Source organism: Felis catus, chromosome A3, assembly GCF_018350175.1.
Source record: "Felis catus isolate Fca126 chromosome A3, F.catus_Fca126_mat1.0, whole genome shotgun sequence".
Lineage (NCBI taxonomy): Eukaryota > Metazoa > Chordata > Mammalia > Carnivora > Felidae > Felis > Felis catus.
The window spans coordinates 44674360-44694818 of NC_058370.1; the positions used below are offsets into that span (position 1 = coordinate 44674360).

The following is a 20459-nucleotide window of genomic DNA, read 5'->3' on the forward strand; positions in this document are numbered from 1 at the left end:
TTCTAACTCAAGTGACCTCTCATCCTCGCAGGCATGGGAGACATGGCTGTGTCCAACTCCATTGGGAGCAACGTGTTTGATATCCTCATTGGCCTTGGTCTCCCATGGGCCCTGCAGACCCTGGCTGTGGATTATGGATCCTATGTAAGTGGGTTTTCTCCGTGATTTCTCTTTAAATCTAGGGCTACACGGACACTGTTTTCAGGGCAAAGGAGATGCGGTAGTACTAATATCGAGGGGTTAAACGAACTCTTTCTTATCCAAGTCCTTCCAAAGTCAGGCTTGTGGGCACATTCAGGACTCAAGAACGGAACTGGCAAACCTTTTCTGTAAAGGGCCAGATTGTGATACGTCAGGCTTTGAGGGCCAGTCTCTATCACAACCATCCACCCCTACTGCTGTGTAGTCTGAAAGCAGCCAGAGACAACGTGTAAATGAATGAGCATGGCTGTGCAAATAAAACTTTATGTATAGAGACAGAAATTTCAATTCCATATAATTTTTATATGTCACGATACATGATCTATGATTCTTTCCATTTTTTTCAACTACTGAAAAGCATAAAAATCATTCTTAACTCATGGGTTATACAAAAACAGGAGGTGGGCCAGATTTGGCCCATGGGCCATCATCTGCCGACCCCTGTCTAGTGTATTTGTTTTACAGGAAAAATAATTTTATTCGTGAAGGAAGGGACACAAAACATAATAGACCCTCTCTGTCAGGGATCTGGTGACAGTCAGACTGTGAGGCGATGGCCTCCGTGCTCTTTCTCAAGCCTGAGCTAATTGTGACCTCAGGCAGATTTGCAGGTGAACGACCCGGAGGGTCTGGCACTCTTTCCCGTTCTTTGACAATGTTCCCCCTCTGCTGATGGCACCACTGTCCTCGACACTGAGGACTGAGGGAGAAACTACAATTCAAGATTTGTGCCTGGACACAGGAAGAAAAGGGTAGCATGCCTCCAAAGTGTTTACACCCAACCCAGTGCTGAGTGCCTCTCTCAGTGTGTTACTGAGCATTACCTTAGTTTAGCTGCAAAATTTGTTCAGTAATTGTATATGCTGCAGAAAATGCTGCGGCTCAGACGAGGGTTGTCATCAAAGTTGTTTGACAAATGGCCGTTTCAGCTAGGGAAGGTGTGTCCAGCCAGTTGCAATGAAATCAAAATTCATACAGAAAGTGTTTTTGGTTCATGTGAAATTACCTGTTGACTGAGAGATTTCATCAGAGAATAAAGATAAGCATAAGGGGATGGAAAGAAGCAGAATATGTTCTAAGGAGTGGAGATCTCTTCTATTTTGTCAGTGAAATTGGGTAATGATGTGGTGAGAGAGGCCACATTGCCTTGGGGGGAAGCTGGTTTTTGGAGATGAAATCTAAATAACTAGAGAGAACCAGCCATGGGGAAATGGGCAGGGCAGGGCATTCCAGGCAAAAGGAACAGTCAGTGCAAAGGCCCTGAGGCAGAGATGCACTTGGCATGTTGGAGAATGTCCTGCTTATTCAAAATCATTCCTGGCCTTGAGCCCAGGAATAAGGACCACCAAGCCTTGACTGATTGTAATGTAAACAGATACATATCCACCAGAAAGGCCAATTCTTCAGTAGCCCCCAAACAGTGTACCCTGAACATCATACTTCCCAAGCTACCTGCCACCTCTGACATTGTTTAGAGCCAAGCTAGTGCCCCTCAGAATCACTGTCCCTGAAGATGCCCTATATTTCCCCTCCTGCAGACTACTCTGCCTCAGATGCACATACCTTGTCACTCGTCCCATTTGAAATGATGTCCCTTCTTCCAGGGGTCTCTATTGCCCCTTCATTCAGGATTCCTTTCTGGACCCCACCACTAAATGGGATCCCTTCACATCCTTTGTTTTTATCTCACTCATGGCCCTTGAACTTGGCTTCATCTTATTACATGTTAAGTGATGAATGTAGAAGAGACACTGAAGAAATGTCATCCAGGTTGGCCCCTGAAAGGACATCACAAATTGGATAGTCACAGGATTCCAGACAATCTTTCTAAGATTTTTATGAGTGACACTGTTGTCAGTCAGGCACTTATGAAGAGACTCACATCAGCCAGATTCACAAGAGTTTGATGTATGTGCTAGAATGTCAACAGATGGGTAGTAAGATATATAAGTGCAAGATAGAAAGCATACTTATTCTGGACAATTTGTGTTCTGTTTTCCTAGGTGAAGACCTTATGTAGGAGGTAGTTTGTTTTTTGGTTTTCGTTTTGGTTTTTTTGTGTGTGTTTCTTTTTTTCCTTAGACTTCTTTATGTATTTTGAGAGAGAGAGAGAGAGAGAGAGAGAGAGAGAGAGAGAGCCCATGTGCATGCATGTGAAGGTGAGGGGCAGAGAGAGAGAGGGAGAGAGAATGTTAAGCAGGCTCCATGCTGTCAGCACAGAGCCCAGCACAGGGCTTGATCTCATGAACTGTGAGATCATGACCTGAACCCAAATCAAGTCAGATGCTTAACTGGACTGGGTCACCCAGGCCCCTCTGTTTACAGTTTCTTTTTAAATTTTTTTTAATGTTTATTTAGTTTTCAAAGAGAGAGAGAGGGCAAGCAGGGGAGGAGAAGAGAGAGAGGGAGACACAGAAACTGAAGCAGGCTCCAGGCTCTGAGCTGCCAGCACAGAGCCCAATGCAGGGCTCAAATCCACGAACTGTGCAATCATAACCTGAGCCGAAGTCCAGTGTTTAACCAACTGAACCACCCAGGTGCCCGTTTCTTTCTTTTTTTTTTTTAATTTAAGTATAGTTGACACACAATGTTACATTAGTTTCAGATGTACAAAGTAGTGATTTGACAAATCTATACATCATGCTATGCTCACCACAAGTGTAATGACCATACAATACTATGACAATACCATTGACTATATTCTCTTATGCTGTACTTTTCATCCCCATGACTTCTTCATTCCATAACTAGAGCCTGTACCTCCCATGGGTGGGAGGCATTTAGGGAGCCCCATGACTACCCACAAGTTCAGTGACTCACCAGGAGTATTCACAGGACTTAGTAGCAGATTTTAGTCGTGGCCAAGGTTTATTATTATAGCAAAGGATATGGAGTAAAAGCAGCAGAAAAGCGAAATGCATCAGGAAAAATCCAGAGAGGTCAGATGCACGCACCAATTCCTGCCCCACCAGGTCACATAAGACATGCTTTCTCTCTGGCAGCAACCTATACGGACATGTGTGAGATACCTCTATCCAGGGCAGTCCACTGGAATCTGAGACTTTTATGGAGTGCTGGTCAGGTAGACACATTCCTGCTCAGTATACAGCCATGATAGCAAAATTCAGAATTCCAGCATAGACCCCAGATATACATCATAAAGCTCGCTAAACAATCCTGACAAGCTGGTACAGCATGCCCCATTGCTTTTGGAGCACAAAACAACATCATTCATCAGTAACACAAAGAACATTCCAAGGACCGCATTCTTGGGGATTGGCTGAGGATCTGTCATCATTCTAGGCTCCCCTAGAGGCATGCAAGGGTTAAGGAACCAGACCTGCTGCATTAACACGTTCTGCATAGAAGATCAAATGAGAAATTATGTGTTAAAGTATCACTACTACTATGTATCATAAACAACCCCAGCATTTCACTGGGGCAGCCCAAGAAACGTTTATTTCTTCCTCCAAATCCCCTGCAGATATTTCCATCCTGGCAGCTCCCATGGCTCTTCAGACAGAGACTCAGATTGGGGCTTATTTCATCCTGTGGTTCTACCCTCCTGAAGTCCTTCTCCAGTAGACACACAGGAAGCAGAGAAAGCAAGGGCATGGAATATTATGCAGATGGTTTTGTGATGAGGACTGAAGTTCGTATATGTCCTCTCTGCTCCCACCCATTGTGCAGATAAGTCAAACATTCCCACCTAGATGCAAGAAGGATCCAGGACACTTGTTTAGCTGTGCATCCAGGAAGGAGAGGCAATGAAGATGTCAGTGGACACTAGCAGTCTCTAAAGTCTGGAGTGTCTGGTTGTGAGTGGGGGCCAAACAAGAAAGAGGATTTAATGGACAACCTTTTACAGGAGCCATTGAGTTGCTATTGTCTGAGGCATCAGCTCGTATCATAGGGCTCCTCTCCCTGTCATGACAGCCATCCTGGGGCACACTGACCAATCCTGCCTCTTTGAGCTCCTTTTTCTGAGTCATATGTGGACCCTCCCCCTCCCAGCTAATACACCTTTCCTGTAACCACGTTGAGAACATATTATTGATTATATTGAATCTCTCTCATTAAAGTAGCTGCTTCCTTAAATCACAAATCACCTTGCTTCTCTTTCGCCATTCCTCAGACAATCTCCTGGGTTTTTCTACAGTCGAGTCACCTTAACTTGACTTTGTTTTTCCTTTTTTCTGATTATCAAAATAGCACATGGTCTTCATCGAAAACTAGAGAAACCAATGCCAGAAAACTCTGGAGCAGTGTCTGCCCAGTAGAACTTTCTGTAATGATGGAGCTGTTGTATGTTTTACTGTCCAATATAGTAACCACTAGCTCCATGAGACTTTTTAAGGACTTGAAATGTGGCTCGTTCAAGGGCAGACTTGGAGTTTTTTCTTTTCATTTTATTTTAATTAATTTCAATTTACACAGCCACATGTGGCTTGTGGCTGCCCATGAGACTGCAGGTTCAGAGGATGAGATAAAAATCATGCATAATATGATCTGTAACTATCAGTTCTCAATATTTCAGCATGTTTTCCTTTCCATATTGGTTTATATAGCTGACACTCCACTCTACAGTTATGTGCATTGCTTTTTATACTCCTCATTATATCAAACATCATATCAAGATTTCCTTAAAAGCTCACTAGAAACATCATCTTTAAAGGCAACCTCAGGGACGCCTGGGTGGCTCAGTCGGTTAGGCGTCCGACTTCAGCTCAGGTCACAATCTCGCGGTCTGTGAGTTCGAGCCCCGCGTCGGGCTCTGGGCTGATGGCTCGGAGCCTGGAGCCTGCTTCCGATTCTGTGTCTCCCTCTCTCTCTGCCCCTCCCCTGTTCATGCTCTGTCTCTCTCTGTCTCAAAAATAAATAAAACGTTTAAAAAAATAAAAAAATAAAGGCAACCGCATATTCTTTACTTATACCAAAATTTCCTTAACCGTGCTGCTGTTAGACACATCTTGCCTCAAGATTTTCACTGTTATAAATAATGATGCAACACACATCTCTGTAAATCACTCTTATAGATTCTAGACATCTAAAAAAAAAAAAAAAAAAACTCGGGGCGCCTGGGTGGCTCGGTCGGTTAAGCGTCCGACTTCGGCTCAGGTCATGATCTCGCGGTCCGTGAGTTCGAGCCCCGCGTCAGGCTCTGTGCTGACAGCTCAGAGCCTGGAGCCTGTTTCAGATTCTGTGTCTCCCTCTCTCTGACCATCCCCCGTTCATGCTCTGTCTCTCTCTGTCTCAAAAATAAATAAACGTTAAAAAAAAATTTTTAAAAAAAACAAAAAAAAAACTCTACATAAAACTGTATTTACATTTGAGGCTATTTTCCCAAAGCTGGAATTGTTATAAAGAATATGAACACCTTGAAGTTCTTTATTGGTGCCTAATTATTTCTTGCAAATGGCAATATTCCTTACATTTTCATTTGTCCTTGTTTCATTCCTGAGATTTGGAGGACAGCTTCATGGCACCCTCACATTCTTTAAAAAAAAAAAAAAAAAACAGGCATTACCCTGACATTCTGACCAGAGGAAGCCGTATGAGGGCGAGCTTCCTTGCGGCACATAGTATGGGCATGTACATACTTGAGCCATGAAAAGAGTGTTGAATATAATGGGAATAGTACAACATAACTTCCTCTGAAGTGCTACTAGGGACCCTCTATCGTTACTCAGTCACACTCAGCCTTGGGTGTCTCTCTCCCTCCAGAGATTCTCACTTTGCTAAACGCAATGCTCCGTCTCTCATTTCCTGGTCTGTCTTTAGAGCCTATCTTCATCAGCACCCCATCTCTGCCTGGTTTCTGTGCACCTTAACCCAGCTCAGAGCACTGGGTGTGGATCTGTTGAGTTCACCAGCAGATCCACCTGGTGTGTGCCCCTGTTGCATTTCCCCACTTGTCAGAGTTATAAAGAAGTAAAATTCAGTAAAATTTCAACTGCTTTTTGTTTCCTCTGGTGAAGACCAGAGAATAGTGGCTAAAGAGCAGGCAGCAGGGGGCACCTGCTTAGGCAGTTGAGCAACTGACTTTGGCTCAGGTCATGATTTCATGGTTCATGAGTTCAAGCCCCACATCAGGCTCACTGCTGTCAGCATGGAGCCTGCTTTGGATCCCCTGTTCCCTTCTCTCTCTGCACCCCCCCACCCCCGCATTGGCATTCTCTCTTAAAAAAAATAAATAAATAAAATAGTTTTGAAAAAAAAGCAGGCAGCAAAAAGATGAAAAGAAATGGTGTTCTAAATAACCTGGAAAACTGATCCATATATAATAGACTTTTACCATATGGACTCTCTCCAGGGAGGGATTGACAGACAGGAGCAGGAGACGCAAATCCTTCCAGTGTACCAAAGATCCATTGTGCTTATTTTTTTCTTTACTGTGGTTAGAGGGTGCAATCATATAATGTGAAAGCAAAGCCTTTCAACCAACAACAACAATAACAACTCAGAATTCATCCTGTAAATGAACCAGTTCCTCCCCATCAGCTTTGAAATCTCCCTGACTGAACGTGGATATCAGGCCTGAAATCCCAACTTAGCAAGGCATATTGTCTGCCATAAATGAGCCCTGATATCTGCCCCCCTTTCCTGTCCTTCTGAAATTCTCCCAACACTCTTCAAAGAACAGAAAATTAAACATAATTCTCATTCAGTAACACCCACAGTCATGAAAACATATGCTTTTCAGGTTCCTGACTTTAGTGACAGGGTGACATCATGAAGACAGAAATTCAGGCCCTATTAGATTTTTAGTCCAAATTCATGTTTTCCATCTGTACATGACATAATTGGGTCACTTTGGTCATTCTGCTGGGATTGTGCACATCGAATCCTGTGGTTGAAGATCACCCTTAACTGAAGTGAAGGGGAAAAGACAGGAGAAGAAACAGGCCACTTCTGTGATCAACAGGCATGGCACACGAGAGAGTGCTCCTGGGGGAAATGTTTGCTCAGAAAACTGGAGAAAGATGTGTCATGTTGCATTTTCTTCCAAATGCTGCTATTTTTGTACTCCATCCCAGAGAGATCTTCATTTTATTTCCAGGATACAGATATCCAATGTAGTGCTCTCTTTTGAAAGCACAAAATCAGCAATATAATCTATAAACAGTTTATGAATCGCAGGGAAATCAAAATTTTTGTATATGGTGTGAGGTAGGGGTGCAGCTTCATTCTTTAGAATGTGGACATATGGTTGTTTCAGCACCATATGTTGAAAAGATTTCATTTTGAACTTTTAAAATTCAAAGGAAAATATTTGTTAACTTATTTTTTATTTTTTTAATTAAAAAATTTTTTTAATTTACTTATTAAAGAGAGGGAGAGAGAGAGAATCCCAAGCAGGTTCTGCACTGCTAGTGCAGAGCCCCATGTGGGCTCAAACTCATGAACAGTGATATCATGACCAGAGCTAAATCCAAGAGTTGGACGCTTAACCAACTGAGCCACCCAGGAATCCCTCTTGTATTTATTTATTTTTTTATCTGAGTATAGTTGACATACAACATTACCTTAGTTTCAGGCATACAACTTAATGGTTTGACAAGTTTATACATAATCCCTTGTTCACCACAAATGTAGCCACCATCTGTCCCATTACATTGCTATTACAATATCATTGACTGTATTCCTTATGCTCTGCCTTTTATTCCTGTGGCTTACTCAGTCCATGTGTATATATACACATACACACACTACATCTTCCTTATTGATTCATCTATTGATGGACACTTAGGATACTTCCATGTCTTGGCTATTGTAAATAATACTACATTAAACATAGGGGTGCATATATCTTTTTAAGTTAGTGTGCTTGTTTTCTCTGTATAAATACCCAATATTGGAATTGCTGGATAATGTGGTATTTGGATTTTTTAATTTTTTTGAAGAACTTCAATACTGTTTTCCACAGTGGCTGCACCAACCATGCACAAGGATACCGTTTTCTCCACCTCCTTGCTAATACTTGTCACTTCTTGTCTTGTTGATTTTAGCCATTCCGACAGATGTGAGGTGATACCTCATTACTGTTTTGATTTGCACTTCCCTAATAATGGGTGATGTTGAACATCTTTTCATGTGTCTATTGGCCATCTGCATGTCTTTGGAAAGATGTCTACTTATTTTTCAGTAATATTCACAACGTAGGGGCTATTAGGAAGCCAATGATTATATATGATTAAGACTGTGTAGTCTAGAATCTTGTATTTTATAAGTAGTAAAATCTTGTCAGGAAAATTTTTGAGCCTAACTATGTCAGAAACTAAAAGGTAAATGGTCAAGAAGCAGGGAAGGACAGCCGGGTGAGCTGAATTAAGGAGGAACAGAGTAACAAAACCATCCTCAGAGCCTAGTGGCTTTCTTTAAAATGCTGTGGGGTTTTTTTTGTATTTTACTCAGATAGTTTGATCTCTTTGATTGAGAGGGCATCCAACAAGGAGGAAATCCTGTAAGCAAAAGAATACTCTGAGTCCCGACGACATACCTAGGTCTCTAGCCCTTCCATTTGCTGCCCAGATACAGCCTCATGCTGCAAATTGTGTAATAATCTCTTCTCCATGTCCCTGTTGATCCATTCTGTTTCCTACCTTGTCTGATGGTTAGGTACCCACATCATCTGTCTGCTACTAGAGTCTGAGTGTAGGACCATGTCCACTTTGTGTTTGCCATTCACACTGCACCCTTTACCATCATGCACATAGTGGGACATTTTACTTGTTTAAATAGAGAATAAATTTTATTTTCTCAATGGTAGGGGCAAGAAACTCCATATACATCAATAGCTCCTGAGAGCTTTGCCATATTTCACCTCAGGTAAAAAATTTATATTCATGGTGGTGATTCTGAGTCATCAAGAAAAAGTGATGAAATATTTTGATCAAAAACAGTTGCTGGCCTATAGAGAGGTGGACTTCAATTTTCTGGGAGACTTCACTTGTACAGAATACATCTTTGCCTAGTCATGGTAGACCAAAATAGTGGCCCAGGATTTTGCCCAACCAACCTGTGTCTTTTTGTTTTCCTAGAAGCTAGGAGTCCCAGAACATAGCCATCTAGAACCAGAGCACCTCACAGAAGGGGTAAAAGGGCCATTACAAGAGGCTTCTCTGGTCTTCTTCCAGTTCATCTTTCAGGTGTTGGCTTAGATGTTTACTGTAATCTCCCAAGCTTGGGTCAGGTGTCATTCCTGTATTTTCGAGCAATTCCCATCATAGCTTACTTTTTTCCCTTTGTCTGAGTCTCCCCCAGACACATGTTCTCCCTTAGGGCAAGGATTGTACCCGTCTTGTGCATTTGTTGTTTCCCCCATGCCTGGTGGTGGTGCCTGGTACTTAGAATTTGCTCAACAAGTGTTTGTTGGATGAATGGCTGCATGGCTGCATGGCTGCATGGATGGATGGATAGATGATCCTAAACTTTACCACCTGGGGTGATGAAAGACATGTGAGCAGAACAGAATGAAGGAAAAGCCTGACCTGAGAAAAGAGCGGGCATGGGGGGTGGGGGTGGGAAGAAAACAGCAATAAGAATAGCTTAACATTCATTGACCTACTATGTGCCAGGCACTCTAGGGACACCGTGCCCACATGGCCTCATCTAATCCTGACTATAGCTAAATGAGGCAAGGATTATTTCTTCAGCCAGCACTTATTGTGCAGCTGCTATGTGCGAAGAACTTGGCAAAGTGCTGGAAACACAGAATGAACTGGGTAGAATAGACCCTCCCCGTTAGAACACGCACCAGAGTTGGGGGAGATAGACAGTTCATTAGTGAGTGCGCTAACTTGGGAGAGCAAAAGCCTTATGAAGACAATGGTATCATAGAATGGGCAGCACGTGTCACTTTGGATTTGTTGAACAGGATGTGGGTTCCATGCCGAGTAGGGAATAATAAAAAAAAAAAGAGCTGGGTATCTGAAGGGCAGGGGAAGCACTTTAGAAAGAGGGGACTGCAAATGCCAAGGCATTGAAGCATGCTGTATCTGATAATAGAAGGGAAGCCAGGCAATAGAAATGCAGGGGTGAGGTTTACAGGGGTAATGGGTTTCATTCTAAGTGCACTGCTGTCCCAAGTCCTCTTCTGGAGATCAAACTACCAAGGTTCAGAGAGATTGTCACAGCCAGTAATAGGCAGAGAGAAGGCAGTGAGACTTTTTTCTCTCTGCAAAACACCAGAGACCAAAGCAGCAGGGAGGAGAATATCGCCCAAAGCAAACGGTGCCACAGTGCTGCCATGTACAGCTGAGGGCACAGAGGTATGAGGGACATTGCTGGGGTAGGATTTTAGACCAGATCCATCCCTGAGTTTGAATCTTTGCTAGAAGGGAGAATAGGGTCTGCCTATAAGGCTGAAGTGAGTTCTGCAAGCTTCACTAAAGAAAGAAGGACCTGGGGGTGCCTGGGTGGTTTAAAGTCAGTTCAGCATCCCGCTCTTGATTTCGGCTCAGGTCATGATCTCGTGGTTTCATGGGTTTCAGACCCGTGTCGGGTTCTGTGCACTGACCTCTCAGAGTCTGCTTGGGACCCTCTCTCCCTCTTTCTGTTCCTTCCCTGCTTGCACTCTCTCTGTAAAAAAAAAAAAAAAAGAAAAAAGAAAAAGAAGAAAAGAAAAAAGAAAAGAAAAAAGGAAGGAAGGAAGGAAGGAAGGAAGGAAGGAAGGAAGGAAGGAAGGAAGGAAGGAAGGAGAAAGAAAGAAAGAAAGAAAAGAAAGAAAAGAAAGAGAATGAAGGAAGAGTAGGAAGGAAGAAGGAAGGAAGGACCTGGAGGAAAAAGACCACTCCTCACCCCAAGATTCCTATTCTATACGTTCCAGAGTGATTGTGGCAGCTAAAATCCTCGCTTCCCTAGGCTATGGTTCATTATATGTCTACAGTGGTTTCCCAACTAAAGGTTGGAGGAAACATTCTGGATCCTTCCATGAGGATTATCCCCATTTATTCAGTCCCTGGGTCCCCACCTGGCTTTCATCAGGCCCCTCTATGCAGTCCCCAATGCCCAGCCACATTTGGGGGCTCTGTATAACCTCACGCCACAATACAGAACTCGCTTGGAAAAATAGTTCCAGGCTCATGAAAAAGGGGCAAACTTAAGGGTTTATTTGCCATGAGCATTTTGTCTTCCCTCTTCTCCACTTCCAATTTTTCCTGAGAGAGAGGCTTCATTTCTGGAAGGACACTCAGGGGCCTCCTTTCATTTAGCATAGTGGTAACCCCATGATATCTCTCTGCATCTCTCATATCAAACCAAGAAGCCCGTGTGGGTTTTAATGGCCTCTCCTGCCCTCACAATGGACCTGCTGACAATTCTGAAGCAATGTTTCCATCTCAAGTTGCTGGGGTTTCCAAGTCATAATTATTGGATAATTACCATCAAGACAGCTGTTTTGTGCATAGTTTCAGGCATTTGATAGTGTGGAATAAAGGCAATTTTACAAATTTTGACATTTCTTAGCACTTGTGGTTTGCTTGGAAGCCAGCTAGCTACCTAAGTGCCTGAAATAAATATTTCTAAAAGTCAAAGTTTGGAAAATGAGCACCTCTTGTCCCATTTTGGCAATGAATGTCTGTTCCACATGCTCTAACAGAATTAAGAAAGTCACCAGGCAGGCTCCAGGAAACCAAGACAAAACTCAGATCTCCGAGTTAGGGCTTAAAAATGCAAAATGAATCCACAAAGTAATAGGAGGAGAGTCTGTTTTATTTTCCAAGCAGGAGTCCACCTAACTCCAGAAATTTTAGAGGGAAAAAGAAGAGGTGATCGGAAACTTTCCTTTTCTTAATACATTTTTTAAGGTTTATTTCTTTTAAGAGAGAGAGACAGAGAGAGAGCATGGAGCCCAGTGCAGGGCTCAATCCCACAACTGTAAGGTCATGACCTGAGCTGAAACCAAGAGTCAGATGTTCAACCAACTGAGCCATCCAGTCACCCTGGTGATCAGAAACATTCTTATCCTACACTTTCTGCCCAGCTCATTCTTTTTCTGATCAAACATTAACTGAACACTTACTGTGTGCTAAGCTGGTAACCACCATTGGGGAATGCTTTGGTGAGCAAGCCAGACACTGTCCTGTGCCCCTGGAGCTGCAGCCTCTGGAAGGAGACAGTTATACAAGTAATTCCAAAAGAAAGTGTGATGTGTGCCCAAAGTGTGATGTTTTTTAAGGTATGTGGCAGGGATTAAGGACCTCCAATGCTTGTAAGGAAGTGATGCTTATTCTGAAAATCTGAGATTATCTGGAGCCAAGCAGGTAAAGAATGTGAGATGATTATCCAGTAAGAGGAATAGCTTGTAGAAGACCAAGCTCCAAGAAAGGTTCACACACCGAGGACCTGAGGGTAGCGCCTAGGCTGGGGGTAGAGGGTGGGGACAGGAAGTGGAAAAGTGGAGGGATGAATGGCTGGGATGAAACCAGATACAGGAGTCACATGCTAAAGGACACAATGAGCTAGAGCCGTGGCAGTCAGAAAATGAAGTGTATGAGGGAGGGAGTGGTGTGATTGCATGTGCATTTTAGAAAGAAGATTCTGACTACCATATAGAGAAAGCATCGGAGCCAGATAAGACCAGTTATGATACATTTGCAGGGGAAAGAAAATACAGTGACCTGGATTAGGATAGTTTGTATCAGTTAGCTATTGCTACCATAACACTGTGTAACAAACCATCCCCAAACTCAGCAGCAAACATACATTATCATACATTTCCCATTCATGCATCTGTGAGGTTACTGGTGTTTGGCTGATCTAGGTTTGGCTCCAAGCTTCAGACAGGGTTATTCCGTGTGTCTGTCATCCTCTTTGGACCACTGACTTCCTGAGGCACATTCTTTGCAGGATGAACAGCACAGTAGGCTCCAGTACAACGAGTACTGGGTTCACTGGATGGTGCAGTGCCGAGAAACTGGGTTCAGTGGAAGGGGCAGTGTCTCAGGCAGTTGGTCACCGGAGGTTGCATTGCCACAGGCAGTGCGTTCACTGGATGGGGCAGTGCCGCCAGATCTGGGTTCACTGGAGGCTGCAGTGCTCTGGCCAGTGTGTTCATTGGAGGCTGCATAAAAGCTGGAACTGGTTTCACTGCATGCTGCAGTGCCCGGGTGTTGGGTTCATGGAGATGTGTAAGACCGCCGGGGGTAGGGAACATATTTAGGAGGAAATATCAAGGGGCAGTGGGGCTTCATGTTCATGTGCCTGCCCCAAGAGTCATTGATGCAGGGCAGCTTGGCATTTCCATGGTTTGGGGGGAAAGCCCTCAGGCACAGACACTGGTACTGGTCATGGGGAGGCAGCCGGTCCCACCAGAATGGTAAGAAGGGGCACTGGGATGGAGTCCCATTAGCATCTGCCATACTGGCATTTGTGGTTCTTATGGTTCATTCAAGGTAGTTTCAGAAATGGTAGGCAAGAAAGGCCAAGGTGCCACTTTTGAGAGTTCTTAGTGGATGAAGAGAACTCTGACTTTTTCTCTGTGCCCTGCTGGCTACAAAGAAGAGTCTAAAATTTACTGTCAGAATTCCAGTGCTCAGTGTTTACTTGATCCCTCACCAGCTGCCTGGCCTTGTGTGATACTGTGATTTATAGTAAGAAATAGATGTTTGATCTTCATTCCTGTTTCTAGCACAGAGCTCTTAAAGCTTCTGAAATTTCCCAAATGATAAGAACTATAAGGTGTCTTCTGTTAGGTGAATGAGATGACTTTCCAACCCCACATAAGGATGAGAGCTAGTTGTCAGAGGAACCAACCATGTGATTAAAAGGTTGACATTTTCAGTCCCACCTCTGACCTCCAGGGAGAGGAGACAGGCCAGAGGTTGAATTGGTTGCCAATAGCCAAGGACTTAACCAATTGCCTATGCAGCGAAGCCTCTATAAAAACCCAGGAGGGGATTCAGGGAGCTTCCGGATTAGTGAACGTGTGGAGGTTGGCAGAGTGGTGCGCTCAGAGACAGCCCTGTCCCTTTCCCCAGACCTTGTCCTGTTCATCTTCTCCAACTGGCTTCTCCTGAGTTCTACCCTTTTAGGACACACTGGTTACATAGTCAATAAAATGTGTTCCTGAGCTCTGTGAGCCACTCCAACAAGCTAATCAAACGCAAACAGTGCGTCCTTTGAATCTCCAATCTATAGCCAGTCACTCGGAAGCACAGGTGACACCTGGACTTGTGACTGGTGTCTGGGGTGGGGGAAGGAGAGTCTTGTAGGACTGAGCCCTTCCTTCACCTGGGCCGTCTGACGGGGTCACTGGGTGAATAGTGTCAGAACTGAGTTAAATTGTAGGATACCCATGGAGGTCACAGAAATGCTTGGATGCATGGGGAAAACCCACACCACACACACACTGGAGTTGGTGAGCAGAATCTTACCTTGGCCACGTGCTGAACTTCCCAGAGTGCCAGCTGCCTCGCCTTTACACAGGGAGAACAAAACCCACCCTACTTGCTCCGGAGAGCAACTGTGCAACTGTGTTCATGACAGCACTCTGGGAAGGACAGGACTCAGCCATCGAAGTGCCTGTTTTTCTCAAGGCTTATTCATTGTTTTACCTCATTTAATTGTGTCAGGGAAAGAGATTCCCACCCAGTGATAGCTTACAACATCAAGCCACGGCTAGACACTCCATTTGGAGCCTACACCCGCACAAATGTTCAAATTACCCAAATCTGAAAATGCGAAGTGACATGTAACATGTGTTCCAGGTTATAATAAATTAGCAAGAATCCAGGGGCTTCTTATTTTTCCTCCAAGAATTTGCCGGTTGTGTGGAGCTGACCTCAAACCATAGAGAGATTTTAAACTATAATATGGGGAAGTTATAATCTTTGAGGCCAGGGATGTTGGCTCTCCAAACTGTGTAGGATTTAGGGAACTGTTTTCTGAACCGCGTGCATGCTTAAAACTGGGTCTGACTGGGTCTCTGTGTGTGCATCCGTATGAAAACAAATGCACATTTTGAGGGCCCACATTTGTGGGCCAAATTCCTGTTTTCTTTGGAACCAACTAGCCTGCTGTTTCCTCTGCAATAATTATTTACCATGAGGGAATTAGAGAATGAATTTGTGTATTTTGAAGGCAAGAAATAAAAACAGTGTTAAATGTCGGGCAGTTGTGCCTAGGATGCTCTCTGGTGGGCATTGCCATGGAGATTTTCTGCATTTGCACTTAATGGCCCCTGCATCTGTGACTCAGGGAGCACGAAACCATCATTCAGAGCAACACTGCACACCTGCAGCCCAGAGGCTTATGCAAAGGTGGTCCAGAGATAAGGAGGGCCCGTGCTATTGTCCGGCTTAGCACACCCCAAGAAACTACTTTTAAGGGGGTTAAATTAAACTTGCTGCCCTCAAGGAAACTTACTGGGGTGATGGAAATGTTTTGTATCTTGTTGAGATGTCACACACATGGGTACATGCATTTGTCAAAACTTATCCAATAGTACACTTGAGATCTGTGCCTTTACTGTATGCAAATTATGCCCCAATTAAAAAAAAACATTTTGATGCCCCCTCACTTTGTTGCTTAAAAAGATCAGCTTAAAACCACCCCCACGTCAGTCTCCTCATCCAGCTCTATATGCACTCTTGCCCCTAGCCACCCCACCTCACTGCCTCCAATGCACACATGCACCCCACATGTGCACACACGTGCACATACACATGTACACAAGGATACACACGTGCTCAGCATCACCAGCAGATGCTTATTTAAATGTACAGTGCGGGGGTGACTGGGTAGCTCAGTCAGTTAAGTGTCCCACTTCAGCTCAGCCCTACATCAGTACCGAGCCTGCTGGGGATTCTCTCTCTCTCTCCCTTTCACTCTCTGCTCCTCCCCCACTTGTTCTTGTTCTCTCTCAAGATACATAAAGAAATAAACTTTAAAATTAAAAAACATACAGTGTGTGTAGAGAGGTAGAGATCTAGGTGCTATGTGGAAGGAGGAAAAACTGAAGACACAGGCATCTACCCTCAGAGCATCAGGACTAGTTGGGGAGGTAAGAAGGAGACCAGGCAAGGTCAGGGTATGATCTGCATCACAAGGGGAGATAAGACCAGCAAGGGCTCAGTGAACTTGGAAAAGACGAAAGGACTTCGGCAGAATAGAAGTGAGGTGGGAAGGATGTGAGCACCCCATCTGACCCGACTGAGGTCCGGAAAGGGAGACAGCAGTGTACCAAGGTGGGGAAGGTGAATCTCCCCCATTTGGAGAGGCTCCCAGTGCCCAACTACAGAGAGAGGATGCTGGTGGTGTGTGTGTGTGTGTTTGGGGTCCCAGCAGAGCCCCTGGAGGTCTTCATGATCTTCATTCCTTCTTCTCCTCTGGGTGGGAGGGACCACTGTAGATCTCTTTTCATGTTGTTTGTGAGCTACGAAAACAATGCACCCTAGTAGCCCCAAACTGGAAGCAACCCAGATACCTATAAGCAGGAGAATAATTAGATAAACTGTGTTATATTTATGCTGTTATAAAGAGAAGTGAGCTAGTAATGCGATGAAAAATACCAAGGAATCTTAAAAAAATTATGCTGAGTAAAAGAATCCTGGTGTAAAAGAATGCACATTATTGGGTTCCATTTATATGAAATTTCTCAGACAGGCCAAGCTTAGACACAGTGATTGATCTAAGTGAGACTGATGAGGGAACAAGAGAACTTTCTGGGAAGGATGGAAGTGCTCTATATCATGACTACAGTTTAGGTTACGCGGTTTGTAGGTGTTTCTCAAAACACACTGAGCAGTACAATTAGGATTTGTAAATTTCACCGTACAGAAATTGCATCCAGAAACAAAACACCTGTGAACTATTATCAAACACTATGAAAATGGTATAATTCTTGCAATTTTTCTGACTGCTTGAAAACTTTCATAATAAAATGTTAGGTAGACAAAATAAGCTATATACATTCATAAAAAATGAAGTGGAGAAGGGGCACAGGGAATGTTGGGCAGGATGCATTGCTTCTGGAATCCCATCTGGAAGTGGCATCCAGGGTCTCTCTGCTCTCAGCCTCTCTCTGACCAGTCTAGTCTGCTCCATTTCACTTTTGCAATGAAATGGATTCATTGTCCATCCATTGGTTACATATTGAAGCATGTGGTCTGTGCTTAGCCCTGTGCCAGACAGAGGAAAAGGTCAGACATGGTTCCTGCCCTCATGGTGTTTGACATCTACTGAGGCTTTGATCAGGGGACTCCTGGGTGGTGAGCTTATAAAAGCAGCAGCCAGGGATGCCAGGGAAGGGATTAGGCAGCTGAGTGAGTGGAGGAAAATGGCCCAGATGCACTGAGAACCCATTATACACTGGGTCCTGTTCAAGCTTTAACATAGAATAATTCCATTAATTCTCACAACCACCTCATTAGGTGGGAATTGTATTATCCCCATTTTACTTCTCAGGAAACTGAGGCTCGGGGAGGTTAAGTCACTTTTCCATGATTATATATCAAGAGGGTGGCCAAGCAGGGATTCAGAAGAGGTTTGGTGAACTGGGTCTGGAGCCCATGCCCTAAACCAAGGGCTAGCAAACTTTCCGGAAAGGGCCAGAAGAGAAATATTTTAAGCCTTGTGGGCCGTATGGTCTCTATCAAACTTATCAGCTCTTCCACTTCTACATGAAGGCAGACACACGGCATGCTAAGGAACAAGCTGAGCTCCAGTAACACTTCATCTACAAAATCAGGCGATGGGCCAGAGTCGGCCGATGGCCCGTAGTTGACTAACTCCTGCCCCAAACCATCCATAGTCTCCAGTAATTGGGAAGTGTTCAAGTTGGACCCAGAGGCAACTGAAGGAACCCTAATCCCTGGCAGTCGTGTCCATGTGGAAGTGGGGGTTCAGCTAGCAAGGAATCAATACAGTCTTTGAGAGTGCAGGTCTCTAACTAGTGAACTAGCAAAAATAACCCCTGTGGGTGCATGTGGCAGAGAAAAAGGTGAAAATGTGAAAAAAAACTACTCAGAAACCTCACCAAAGTTGGTTGTCTTTAGTCTTTGGAGCCAGATTTAGAATTTTAGAAGCACCACTCCTTGAGACCTTATGTCAATGAGGAAGAGTGAAGTTCCAGTGCTCTAGTTGAATATTATTCATTTGGAAAAGGCAAAAGCCTTGGCCAAAGAGAATTTTCCTGCTTGGAGCTTGGCTTTCACTGGCTCTTGGTTTCCTATGGGCAGGAAATCACTTTACTCAACTCTTGCTGCTGATAAGGATTCAACCCTGGAACTCAAAGGGTGAGCTGGGCTTAAAATGCATTGGCCACATTCTTAGAAGAATCCATGTAATGTTGAAAATTAAGAGCTCAAAAGGTTTTCTGAGTGTTCACAGTTTCAGGGTCAGCCCAAGGACTGTGATGAGTACAGCCCCAGCAGGCTCTTACTCACTCTGAACAGGGGCTGCCATCTTGCTCTGAGAAACCCTGCCTTTCCCCTTAAACTCTGGCCAGGGTACATGTGGCATTATCATAGGTTCAGTATGGACAGAATACTCTGGGGCAGAGAATCTTTTTCAGTACAAGGCATTTGTGATGGACATTGGCCTCGTTGTACCTACACAGCTGATCAAAGGAGGAAAATCGATCTATAGCCAGGTGGAGGGTCTGCAGGAAGGTGAACTACCAGCTGGACTGGGATGGATCCAATCCCTCATTATTTTTTTTTACACTGATTTAACCAGGTCAACCCACTGCTTTAGTGTCACAGAGATATGCTTTGAGTCCTTTACTCTTAGGAAGGCATTTATTGGCTGGGAGTAATTTCCAGCTGGGGTTTGGCAGGTGGTTGGCTCACATGGATTGTGCAGGCAGGGGAGAAAGTCCAGCACATTCCCTCTGGGACAGAACCTTGCATAAGGAGATGTGTTATGTTCCTGGGTCCCCACACAAAGGGTCTGTTTGGGGAAAGCAGTTTCCTGTTACCAAAAGGTAAACCAAACACATCCTCCTACAGAGATACCCATGTGTTTCCATACCTACACTGCAGGGATAAACTGGTAAAGGGGCACCAAGAGATGCCTTGAACCTTGTCAGAAGGTCCCCTGACCACTTCTACTGACAATAATCACTCTCTGTTCTCTGATGAACTGATCAGCCTGCCTTGCTTTTCCTTTCTGTAAACACAGGTGAGCCTTTGACTCCCGGCAAGACAGTGTACATTGGTGGTGCTCTATGGTCCCCCAGCCTCCATGCAGATAAGACTTTATAAGAGAACTGGTGTAAAAGGGATGTCAAAGTCAAAGCCCCAGAACCCGTGGAGATCAGAAGTGGGTTTAACCTCTGTACTTGCTCTAAGTCAGTGGTTCTTAAACTTTCTCATGCATCAGAACCACCTGGAGGTTTATTAAAATACAGCTCGATGGGCCCATCCCCAAAGTTTCTGATTCAGGAGGACTGGGTGAGGCCTGAGATCCTGCATTTCTAACAAGCTCCCACGTGATGCTGCTCGAGCCTATCCAGGGACAACGCTTTGAGTACAGCTGCTCTAAGGCATACCTCCTATCTCAGGGTAGCCAACCTCGTGACCCTTTGACTGAGGTCAGGGCAGAAGGGACATCTTCTGTGCACTATGGAAAAAATTCTATGATCTTTGTTGGCTGGGTCGGCCTCTAAATATTCCCTACCTGCTGTGCCCACTACTACAGCCACTGATCATATATGGCTCTTTGAATGTAAATGTGAATTGGTTGAAGATAAGGTTAAAGTTTTTGCTCAGTTGGATGAGCCACCTTTCAAGGGCTCAATAGCCCACATGTGCCTAATGGCTGCCATATGGGACAGCACAGATACAGGACATTTTCATCATTGCAGAAAGTTCTACTGGACAGAGCTATTTTATAAGAATTCCAAAAATTGTTTCTCTCTTTTCAGTGTTTGGCTGCTAACCCCACTGTCTTACTCTGAAAAACAAACAAAACAAAAATCCTTTTATGAATATCACAAATGGAATGTTAACTCTTTCTTCTTCTTTGCTTGCTCATAGTAACAACCCTTATCCACTTCTTCCTGTCAAGTTTGGGAAGAGGTCACAAACTAATGCAAAAGAGAGAAAAAAGTTTTTATGGGGTGCCTGGTGGCTCAGTTGGTTGAGCATCCAACTCTTGATTTTGGCTCAGGTCATGATCTCAGGCTCCTGGGATTGAGCCCCGTGTGGGGTTCTGAACTATGCGTGGAGCCTACTTAAGATTCTCTCGCTCACTCTCTCTCTCTCTCTCTCTCGCTCTCTCAGTCCCTTTTGCCCTGCTCTCTCTCCCTCTCTCTC

At 44.3% G+C, this 20459-nt stretch overlaps 1 protein-coding gene across 2 annotated transcripts in view; it reads left to right on the forward strand.

The window, feature by feature from the left end:
- Positions 1–20459, forward strand: part of SLC24A3 (solute carrier family 24 member 3) — a 484427-nt gene that overhangs the window by 457028 nt on the left and 6940 nt on the right. For both annotated transcript variants that reach the window (XM_045053924.1, XM_023251502.2), the window contains exon 15: positions 32–144. In XM_045053924.1, the coding sequence (XP_044909859.1) occupies positions 32–144 (113 nt within the window). The remainder of the gene's footprint in view (positions 1–31; positions 145–20459) is intronic.